The 11,243-nt window shown below is 52.9% G+C and overlaps 1 protein-coding gene across 1 annotated transcript in view; it reads right to left on the bottom strand.

Moving 5' to 3' along the window:
- Positions 1 to 2,780: 2,780 nt before the first annotated feature.
- Positions 2,781 to 11,243, bottom strand: part of UMODL1 (uromodulin like 1) — a 21,856-nt gene continuing 13,393 nt past the window's right edge. The window contains exons 11-18 of the mRNA XM_049785625.1: positions 11,103 to 11,240; positions 10,550 to 10,845; positions 9,812 to 9,957; positions 9,298 to 9,534; positions 8,965 to 9,124; positions 8,253 to 8,337; positions 7,933 to 8,097; positions 2,781 to 2,947 (exon numbers count right to left, since the gene is read on the bottom strand). Of these exons, the coding sequence (XP_049641582.1) occupies positions 2,781 to 2,947; positions 7,933 to 8,097; positions 8,253 to 8,337; positions 8,965 to 9,124; positions 9,298 to 9,534; positions 9,812 to 9,957; positions 10,550 to 10,845; positions 11,103 to 11,240 (1,394 nt within the window). The remainder of the gene's footprint in view (positions 2,948 to 7,932; positions 8,098 to 8,252; positions 8,338 to 8,964; positions 9,125 to 9,297; positions 9,535 to 9,811; positions 9,958 to 10,549; positions 10,846 to 11,102; positions 11,241 to 11,243) is intronic.

The raw sequence follows: 11,243 nt of genomic DNA, 5'->3' as shown, positions 1-11,243 counted from the left end.
AGGCTGGCTTCCCTGCCATCATCCGCCGTCTGTGCTAGAGTTTGTGCTCCGGCGTGTTGGCGTGAGGAAGTCAATGAGTGGGGCTTTTGTTGTTGCTCGTGCCCCCGGTTCCCATCGAGGGTCACACTATGAATGAACATTGTTGGGGCTCTCAAGAAAGCCTTTGTCTCGGGAGGGAGAAAGACAGATAAATCACATCAGCAGAAAGAGTGTGGTAATCGCAGAGCAAACAATAGACCCACAGGGGCCGCTGGGTCAGTTCAACAGTTTGTGCCGATGATATTTGGGGTGGAAAAATGGTTGTTCTTTTTGATATCGAGTGCTCATCTGTGGGACACGTCAAAGCAAACAATCATCTGAGAAGAAGATCCAAGACAACAGAAAGGTGGAGGGGAGTGCAGTGTGGGCAGAGAAGGGAACACTGTGACGATGAGAGTTAGGAGTGATCACTCTGGACAAGAGCTGGGTACTGAAAGTAGGGAGAGTGATAGGCGTGGTACCCCTTCAGGAACAATATTGTAAAGCACAGTGTGAAGAAGAAGAAGAAGAAGAAGAAGAGGAAGAAGAAGAAGAAGAAGAAGAAGAAGAAGAAGAAGACGAAGAAGAAGAAGAAGAAGAGGGCCGGGTAGGTGGCGCTGGAGGTAAGGTGTCTGCCTTGCAAGCGCTAGCCAAGGAATGACCGTGGTTCGATCCCCCGGCGTCCCATATGGTCCCCCCCAAGCCAGGGGCGATTTCTGAGCACATAGCCAGGAGTAACCCCTGAGCGTCAACCGGGTGTGGCCCAAAAACCAAAAAAAAAAAAAAAAAAAAAAAAGTGAAGTAGTAGAAGAAGAATAAGAAGAAGAAGATTAAGAAAAAGAAGAAAAAGAAGAGGAAGAAGAAGGGTAAAAAGAAGAAAAAGAAGAAAAAGAAGAAGAAGAAGAAGAAGAAGAAGAAGAAGAAGAAGAAGAAGAAGAAGAAGAAGAAGAAGAAGAAGAAGAAGAAGAAGAGAAAGAGAAAGAGAAGAAAATTGTCTATCATAGAGGCAGGCTGGGAGTGAAATGACAGGAGGAAAACTAAAGACATTGCTGGCTGGAAATACACACTGATGAAGGACAGGGTGGGTGTGGGACATTGTATGACCAAAACTCAACTATCAATAGCTTTTTTATTTATTTATTTATTTATTTATTTATTTATTTATTTATTTATTTATTTATTTAGGGTCACACTTGGCAGCGCTCAGGGGTTACTCCTGACTCTAAGCTCAGAAATCACCCTCGGCAGGCTCGGGAGACTATGTGGGATGAAGGGATTTGAACCACCATCCTTCTGCATGCGAGGCAAATGCCCTATCTCCATGCTATCTCTCTGGCCTCAATAGCTTTATTGATTCTGCATCTCACAGTGATTTAATAAAAACAAAAATAATTTTTTTTAAATTGGGGCTGGAATGATAGCACAGTGGGGAGGGAGTTTGTCTTGCACACAGCCAACCCAGGTTCGATCCCTGACATCCTGTAAGGTCCCCCAAGCCTGCAAGGAGTGATTCCTGAGCACAGAGCCAGGAGTAGTAACTCCTGAGTAATGGCTGTGCAACAACAACAACAACAAAAAAAAAAAAAAAAAAGGAAAATAAATGTGAGGGCCCATTCAGGACTTTGTAACGGGGCTACTGGCTGGCCTGTCCCATGATGTGTAGTGACTGGCTGTCTTCCCACCCCTGCCCCCCACCTCCCACGCTGGAAGGACCTGAGGCCATCTGGTCTTCAGTGAGCCTGACCCCCCACTCTGTCCCCTTCCCCAAGGGGAGGGTTTACTTTCTTGTTTGAGAAGCCAGGGATTACTCCTGGTTCTGTGCTCAGGGGACCCTGTGTGGTGCCAGGGACCCGGCCATCCTTGAGAAAGGCAAATGCCCTCTGTGCTAATCTGCCCCTCTGGTCTGGAAGAGCCCTCACAGCAGCCTCAAGCATTCTCCTGGGGGTCCTCCGGCGGCTAGAGGGGAGCTCCTGCCTTCTGGGGTGAGCCCCAGAACCACCCACATGCCACAAGCAATTCTGATTCTGACTTGTGGCCCCCAGCATGTCTGCGTTACACCCCATGGGCAGGCCATTGGAGGCCTTTCCTGTGCACGCTTTGGTGGCATCAGGTCAGCGCTAGGGGCCTGGAACCAGTGGCTGAATGAGGCCACCAAGCCTTGGGTTGTGGCGCCACCTAGCGGTATCCAAGGGAAATTCAGGCTTAACTGCCCCCCAAAAACTCACACTGGCCCATCTCTGCATCTTCATCACTCTCTCCATCCACCCGACGACTCTCCACCTCCAGCCTGCGCCCCAGGCTCCACCAGGCCCTCCTGCCAGCCCTCACTGCTGAAAGATCTTCAAAGTCCAGTCCTCTTTCTTTCTTTCTTTCTTTCTTTCTTTCTTTCTTTCTTTCTTTCTTTCTTTCTTTCTTTCTTTCTTTCTTTCTTTCTTTCTTTCTTTCTTTCTTTCTTTCTTTCTTTCTTTCTTTCTTTCTTTCTTTCTTTCTTTCTTTCTTTCTTTCTTTCTTTCTTTCTTTCTTTCTTTCTTTCTTTCTTTCTTTCTTTTTTTGGTTTTTGGGCCACACCCGGCATTGGTCAGGGGTTACTCCTGGCTGTCTGCTCAGAAACAGCTCCTGGCAGGCACGGGGGACCATATGGGACACCGGGATTCGAACCAACCACCTTAGGTCCTGGATCGGCTGCTTGCAAGGCAAACGCCGCAGTGCTATCTCTCCGGGCCCTAGTCCTCTTTCTTTGGTCGCATTTCACACCTACAGCCTCAGTTTCTCTTCTTTGAAATGTGCTCAGCTCGGCTGCGTCCGCGTGTGCCATAGTCCACCACAGAACCAGATCCAGGTTGGGAGATGCAGGGTGTTACAGACACTAGGCTGCTTCTTGGCCAGGCTTCCCAGCACCCCAGAAAAACTTCAGCTCCACCCCCAAAGGCTGCAGGGCAAGACCAAGAAGCAGCCCCAGACCAGGCGTAAAGGGTCCTTGGAGTTCAGTCTCCACCAGAGCTGATGCCTATTGCCTTCTTCTCAAGAACGGTTCATGACAGGTACGAACCAGCATTGGGACAGACAGACCTCAGGACAGCCATGGTCCTGGTCCCTCAGACCAGAATAGTCCCAGAATAGTCCCCTACCTCCACAGAAGGTGCCACAGGTGTGCGGTGGGAACAGACCCCAGTCTGGCCCTCGGTGGCATCACATCAATTCCATTGAAAGGTAAAAGAAATAGGGGCCGGGAAGGTGGCGCTAGAGGTAAGGTGTCTGCCTTGCAAGCGCTAGCATAGGACGGACAGTGGTTCGATCCCCTGGCGTCCCATATGGTCCCCCCAAGCCAGGGGCGATTTCTGAGCACATAGCCAGGAGTAACCCCTGAGCGTCAAATGGGTGTGGCCCAAAAACCAAAAAAAAAAAAAAAAAAAAAAAAAAAAAAAAAAGAAAGGTAAAAGAAATAAAATAATTTTTCTCTGCAGCTTCCCTAGGACTCTTCTTTTTTTTTTTTTTTGTTTTTTGTTTTTTGGGCCACACCCGTTTGACGCTCAGGGGTTACTCCTGGCTATGTGCTCAGAAATCACCCCTGGCTTGGGGGGACCATATGGGACGCCGGGGGATCGAACCGCGGTTCTTCCTTGGCTAGCGCTTGCAAGGCAGACACCTTACCTCCAGCGCCACCTACCCGACTCTTCTTGACCAAAAGATACATTAACTGTTGAGCTTCACAGGACTCCACCCCTTCCTAAATTCCAGGAACTTGCCCTTGACATTTTAACTTTTGCAAACCTGACTTGAGGCTATCTAAGTCTTGCAGAAATGTAACTGAGCAAACGTCAAGTGTCAGTACTCCCTGAAATGGACCACCCTACTGGAAGATATAGAAAGGCTTGTTAGATCTGGTTCCGGGCTCTCTCATCCTCTGGGAGGGCCCCTGCATGCTTGTAAATAAAACCCCTTGCTTTTGCATGGTCTCTGCCTCTTGGAGTCACTAGAGGGGTGCGTGTGGAATTCCCAACCTTATCACCATATACTCCATGGTGCTCACACCGCCCAGCTGGCACTCCCCTCCCAGCATGGCAGGCAGTGCCCGTCTTCTCTGCCCAGGACCAGCACTTTGGGCTGAGCCACCTCGATCAACAGAGCTGGGAGCACACTGCCCATTGAGCCCACCAAAGCCACTGTGTCCACCCGGCTGTTTGCTGCCAGATGTTTCTTGGTCTAAAATAAAAGGAGACGCGTTGTTTCTTTGCAAGATGATTTGAGGGACATTCTAGATAGAATCATTACATTCGTTATAAATAAGAAAATAAAATATTGTATGGTAATAGTATCCAGAGACAGGAGGACCGGTCCACGGGAGGAAGCTTGTCACAAAGAGCAGGGAGTGCGGTGAGGGCAGAGAAGGGAGCATTGTGACAGTGAGAGTTGGGAGTGATCACTCTTGTCAGAAACTGGATGCTGGGAGGAGGGAAAGGGATAGGAATGATACCCCTTCAGAAATAATAATGCAAACCAGAGTGTCTGTCCCACGGGCAGGCAGGAGAGGGAAACTGAACACACTGGTGGCAGGAAATGTGCATTGGACATTGTATGACTGAAACACAATCATTGTTGATTTAATATAAAGTATGATGTCTAGTGTCTGGGTGAGGCCTTTCTTGGCTCGGCACCTTTAGTCCTTTTAGCTGACAGATCTGAAGACACATGGAGCAGTGGCGGAGAATTAATTCAGGAGCAGTCAAAGTTTCATGGAAGTCAGCCAGCTTTATTCCAAGGCCCTATCTGCCATATGCTTTTCCTCACATGGCTTCTATGCTCTTATTCCAAGCAGCTTCTTCTCATCTGCTTCTCCTCTTCCTCTCTGCCTCATTTTACCCACTTACTCAAGCCAGACCCTTTTCTTTATCCTCTGGATCCCCACCCACCAGGGTGGGGGGGGGGTCAGTCCTGTAATCCAGGTGTGATTAGCATTTCAACAGAAAATTTAGGGCATTGGGGGACAGATATTTTACAAACCGTGAGTAACTTTTTTTTTGGGGGGGCCACACCTGTTTGATGCTCAGGGGTTACTCCTGGCTAAGTGCTCAGAAACCACCCCTGGCTTGGGGGGGACCATATGGGACGCCCGGATATTGAACTGCGGTCCTTCCTTGGCTACCGCTTGCAAGGCAGACACCTTACCTCTAGCGCCACCTCACCGGCCCACAGGGGAGGGATATTTTACAAACCGTGAGTAACTTAGGGGCTATTCCTGGCTCTAAACTCAGAAATCACCCCCGGCAGGCTCAGAGGGACCATATGAGATGCCCAGATTCGAACTACCAACCTTCTGTATGCAAGGCAAGCAAGCGCCTTAATGCTGTGCTATCTCTCCGGCCCCCGTGAGTAACTTTTTAACTGTGAAAAATAAAACTGTATTATGAAAAACTTTGTAAGCATAGTATTTAAAGTAATTAAAAACTAAAATAGGAGGCCCAGAGCAATAGCAGAGTAGTAGGGCATTTGCCTTGCAAGCGGCTGACCCAGGACTGACGGTGGTTGGATTCTCTGCATCTCATATGTTCCCCGAGCTTGCCAGGAGCAATTTATGAGCATAGAGACAGAAGTAACCCCTGAGCGCCAATGGATGTGGTCCAAAAACCAAATAAATAAATAAATAAATAAATAAATAAATAAATAAATAAGTAAAAATAAAGTAAAATCGAAATAAAGGAGAATGTTCTTAAATTCTGGGCCCATTCCCTGTTAACTTCTTCTATGTCCTGAGAAAGTTAAGTCTCCATCATCCCCCCTATAATCACTCACATGCTTGTGTATGTCATACATGTCTCTGGTAAAAATAAATTTATAAGTGACTAAGAATGCTTGAAGAAATATCCAGGCGCAATATATGTGTTGGATTTTTGCATGCCAAAAGAGTTTCTTTTGAGTCACTGCTGTGCAAATAATAATTATCCTAGTAATGAAAAAGAAAATGACTAAAATAGCATTAGCAATGTATTTATGGGTATCTAATAAAAAGAATTTCAAGTGTACTAACACGTTTGAAAATAATATTGTGTATTTGATGAGGTCTATGTGGATGAATAGACGAATGGATGATGGATGGATGGATGGATGGATGGATGGATGGATGGATGGATGGATGAATGGGTGGGTGGGTGGAAGGTGGATGGATAGGTGGGTGAATGGATAGAAGGGTAAATTGGTGGATAGGTGGGTGGATAGTTGGATGGAGGGATGGGTGGGTAGGTGGTTGGATAGATGGACGGGTGGGTGGATGAGTGGGTAGATGGATAGATGGAACAATGAATGGATGATGGATGATGACAGATAGATGAATGGGTGGGTGAATGGAAGAATGGATGGAAGGATGAACGATGAATAAATGGGAAAGTGATGGATAGATGTGGATGTAAAAATGAATGGATGGGGGCCGGCACAGTGGCACTAGAGGTAAGGTGTCTGCCTTGCCAGTGCTAGCCTAGGACGGACCGCAGTTTGATCCCCTGGCGTCCCATATGGTCCCCCAAGCCAGGAGCGATTTCTGAATGCATAGCCAGGAGTAACCCCTGAGCATCACCAGGTATGGCCCAAAACTAAAACGAACAAACAAACAAACAAAAATGAATGGATAGATGGATGGATGAATGGGTAGTGGGTATGTAGGTGAATGGATGGATGAATGGGTGAGTGGGTAGGTAGGTGAATGGATGGATAGATAGGTGGGTCGGTGGGTAAATGAATGGGTGGATGGATGGATGGATGGATGGATGGATGGATGGATGGATGGGAGAATTGATGAACAGATGATGAATAATGGTTGGATGGAAGAATAAATGGGTGATGATAGACGAATTAATGGATGAAAGGATGATGGATGCATGGATGGATGAGAAGTAGGTGGGTGGGTGGATGATTGGGTGGTAGGTGATAGAGCCAATGATATGCAAATCAGAAATGCAGGCTGGAGCAATAATACAGCAGGGAGGGTGTTTGCCTTACACACAACCAACCAGGTTTGCTCCCCGGCATCCCATATGGTCCAGTAATTCCAGCCAGGAGTGACCCCTGAGCACCTCCAGTTGAACCTCCCCCAAACCAGAAAGAACAATGGATGAATTTGGGGGTTTTCAGGTTTGGGGATCCTTGGAGGAATTGCACTTCTATGCTTGGTTTAAAGAGCTTGTGTTTAGAGCTGTAGCCAGCACTGGACCTGAGGGCTCCACTCCCCTTAGTGGACACTTCATGCCTGTCAGATCTGGGGGACAGGCAGTGGCTGTGTTTCTTTCTGAGTGTTACAGAGCAGCCCCCCACACACACACACACAAAATACCACCCCTTTGCTTTAGAGACCAGCAGTTTCTGCCCTGAACTCCCAGACACTGTCAAAAGCAAGGACCTGGCCCAGAGTAAGCGGCCACGGAACCCCAGGCAGTGTTGTTGAAGCTTTGACTTGACTTTATTATCATGGGGTGACAGCACAGGGAGGGGTACAAAAAGGGGCGGTAGGGGTGCTGGGCACCCCAGTTCCTTGGCGCCTGTCTACATCCACTGTTCATCCTCCTCCTCCCTTCAGCTTGGAGCCTCTCCGGACCGCCCACACTCAGGAGCAACGCGATGCACCCACAGAGGCTCAGGACCGGCTCAGCCATGAGGCAAAGCTGTGTCCACTGCGTGCAGGACCCAGCAAGATCCGGTTCATCTGGGCTCGGTCCAAACTCTTGGAGCTTCTGTGCAAACAAGGCCCCGGTGGCCAACTCAGGGATCACCCCGACCACAGGGTGAGGGGCGAAGGGGCCTTGGGACATTCTCTTTGGGACTCCGGGACAGCCCTTGAATGTCCCCCATCACGGTGGGGGTGGAGGGTGTCCCCCAATACGAGCAAAAAGCCTGAGGTGCCCGCTTGTTCCTATGGGTGGGACTCACGTTGGCTGAAGCTGGTGGGCAGAGCTTTGAGGTCGTACCTGCCCGTCACTCTGCGGCAGTGCTGGGCGAGGGTCACAGCCACCCCCACCACCGCGGCAAAGGCGGCCACCACTGCCAAGACCAGGGAGCTGGATCCAGGGCCTGCCTGGGGGGCCAAAGTCTCTCCTGCAGGAGAGGAGGGGAGAGAAGAGGGAGGGGCAAGGTGGAAGAGGAGGTCAGGGGAGGAGGCAGACAACAGTCCCTACTGTTGGGGTGTCTGGGAGCCCCCCAGGGCTGCCCGAGCAGATGGTGGTACTCGGCTGGACTATCACCCAACTCACCTTCTGCCCGAACCAGAGGCCCCCAGGAAGCCTGGTGGGTGGCGCTGCCGTCCCAGCTCCTGGGTGCCCGCATGTCATTGCAGTCCTGGGGGGCAGGAGAGCCCCCATTAGCCTCAGTGAGCCCTGAGCGGGCACAGGGCAGAGATAAGGCAGGATGGGGCTCCCACCCCAGCACCCTGCCCCCCTTTCTAATGAGGAAGCTGTGTCCCCACAAACGGGCTGTTGGAAACAGACTCGGTGGAGGGGGGCCTGGGGCAAGCACAGATGCTGGTGGCTTCGGCTCTACCTTCACCCTCCTCGCCCCTGCAGCCTCCACACCCCCAAGTATGTAGTGGGAGCTGCCACCCAGTCCGAGGAGGAAGGAGGGGCCAGGACTGGGTGTCCCAAAAACAGGGAAAGGGGACATGTGTGTGCACCCAGAAACCACCACCGAGGGGGTCAGCTGCTAGCCGATTCTGGACAAGAACTGGACAAGGACGGGGACTCACGGAGCACACGCGCATGCCACATGCGTCGCAGACCACACACACCACACGCCGTACATACATCACACACACGCACCTCCACGTGTGTCACAACCACATGTCACACATCACACATGCACGCACCAAGTCACATGCCACATACACACGCGCACATGCCATACACATCACGCCATACATTCATCACACCAATACACATTTACCCACACTCCCAGCCTCCCTGCACCTACGATCCTGCAGGAGGTCCCGGGCGCATCGAGGCAGACACGCAGGCTGCAGTGCAGGAAGACCAGCGGGTTGTCCACGAAGGCGAAGATCTTGAGGCGGAAGCGGGCCTTGTCCGAGCCCCCGTTCTCCAACAGCTCCGTGTGTGTGTTGGGGACCGCGCAGCTGCCGGGCCGGGGTCAGTGGCCAGGCCGGGGGACGGCAGGATCCCCACCCTGGCCTTCTTGACATGGAACCTAGCATCCCCTGGGGGTCCCAAGGGGGTGAGGACGGGCGGGCAGGGGACTCTGCGAGTGGGCAGCTGGGTGCGACCCTTGGGGCTTGTTGATGAAGCCCACCTGTTGTTGATGAAGCCAAAGGTTCTCGGGTCCCGGGCGTCGTGGCCCGGCGTGGCCCAGCACTGCAGCAGCACCACGCGCAGCTGCGCCTGCCGGGGCCTCAGCCCCACCTGGACACGCACATGTTCACGCGCCGACACGCTGTGGCTGGGTGGGACTGGGGCGTCGCCCACGAACACCTGCATCTCCGTGACGAAGCGCCCCAGGCCGTGCAGGTCCCCCGCCATGGAGAGCTCCCTGGGAGAGGGGGCACAAGGGTCTGCTCCCCAACACCCACATCTCGCATCTCACCCCCCAAAAGAGAAGCTTTGTTTGTTTTTTAAATTTTAGGTCACACCTGGTGACACTCGGGGGTCACTCCTGGCTCTGTGCTCAGGAATCACTCCTGGTGGTGTTCGGGGAACCCGATGGGATGCCAGAGATGGAGCTTGGGTTGGCCAAACATCCTTCCAGCTGAGCCCCCCTCCCTGACCCTCAAGCGTGTTGGAAGCAGGAAGTGGCGCCTCCCACTCACCCCCACTGGGGTGTGTAGCTGGAGGACACCAGGAGATGGTTCTGGAAGGTGCAGTGCACGGGGCAGAGGATGCGCAGGTGGTGGACAACGCCCCCCGGGGACGGCCGGCTTCTCAGTGTCGTCCTCACCTCCGTGCTTGTCAGGTTCTAGCGGCATTGGGATGTCAGCCAGACCCTCGGGCCACAGACACCCAGCGTGGCCCTGGGGCAGCCTGTTCCCATTTTATTTTTGGTTCTCGCATGCCTGAGAGTTGTTTGCTGTTGGGGGGTCCAGCTCTGCCACAACCCAAAACTTCTAATCACCCAGGAGGCCCTTCCAGACCCTAGCCAGGCGGTCCTAGTTCTGGGGTCAGAGTTCACACCACACTGGGCCCCACTGTGCAGCCCGGTCCTGCCCAGTCCCCCATAAGAGAGCTCCAGGTCCTGTGCAACCATATTCTCTTTGGGGGGACTTTCGGGCACTCAGGGGTTCCTCCTGGCTCTGTGCTCAGGAATCACTCCTGGCAGATTCAGGGGACCCTATGGGATGCTGGGAATCGAACCCAGGTTGGCCATGTGCAAGGCAACCGCCCTCCCTGCCATGCTATGGCTCCGGCCTCTGCTCCCACAACCTTACTGGACAGTTTGTCTTTCCCTCCTGGTTCTGGGTGCAGAACCCAGAACTGGGTTGTCTACACCACAGCTCTGCTAGTCCCTCCTACAGTCGGCCTTTCTTGCCCTCCCCAGCCCACCGCCTTACGCTCTGCACCACCGTCCCGCACTCAGTCCAGCCGGCCACCAGGAGCACGTGGGTGCTGTTGCTTTGGCTGACGCCACACGAGGGGTGCCCGAGGTACAAAGAGGACGTGGGCACCGACTCCTGGCGCAGGAAACGCTGCTGGATGGCCACCCCCACCTTCTGGATCCCGCACAGGGGGGTCACGGCCGCCGAGAGGCTCAGCCGTGGGGCCAAGCTGGGCACAGATGAGGCTCTGGGTCCTCCCACAGTGCCCGGTGGGGTCGCGTGGGTCCTGGTGGTGTTGACAGGAGGGGAACCTGTAGGTGGGAGGAGGTATGGGTGGGGGCTGCACTCGGATCCCCGGTTCTGGGGGGCTGCTAAGCTGGACAAGGGGCAGGCGTCCTGGTGTGGGTGCCACATATGGAAAAACGCTCACAAGATGGACATGGGGAGACACAAGACAGAGACACAGGACTCTGGGAGATGCTCGCAGGACAGACGCGGGTCTGCTCGGGCAGCTGGGGCTTGTAGCGGTGCAGGGCAGTGGTGGGGACAGCCGTGGGGGAGGCCTCACCTTCACAGGGCCTTCCGGAATGTTCCACGGGGCCATGGGGGGTGCCGGGCCCGCAGGTGCAGAAGAAGGAGCCCAGAGTGTTGCGGCAGGAGGTGCCCGGCCTGCAGTCGTGGTCCCCCTGTGCACACTCGTCGTAGTCTG

The sequence above is a fragment of the Suncus etruscus genome, chromosome 13 (genome assembly GCF_024139225.1).
Source record: "Suncus etruscus isolate mSunEtr1 chromosome 13, mSunEtr1.pri.cur, whole genome shotgun sequence".
NCBI lineage: Eukaryota > Metazoa > Chordata > Mammalia > Eulipotyphla > Soricidae > Suncus > Suncus etruscus.
This window is presented reverse-complemented; position numbering and strand designations above follow the sequence as displayed.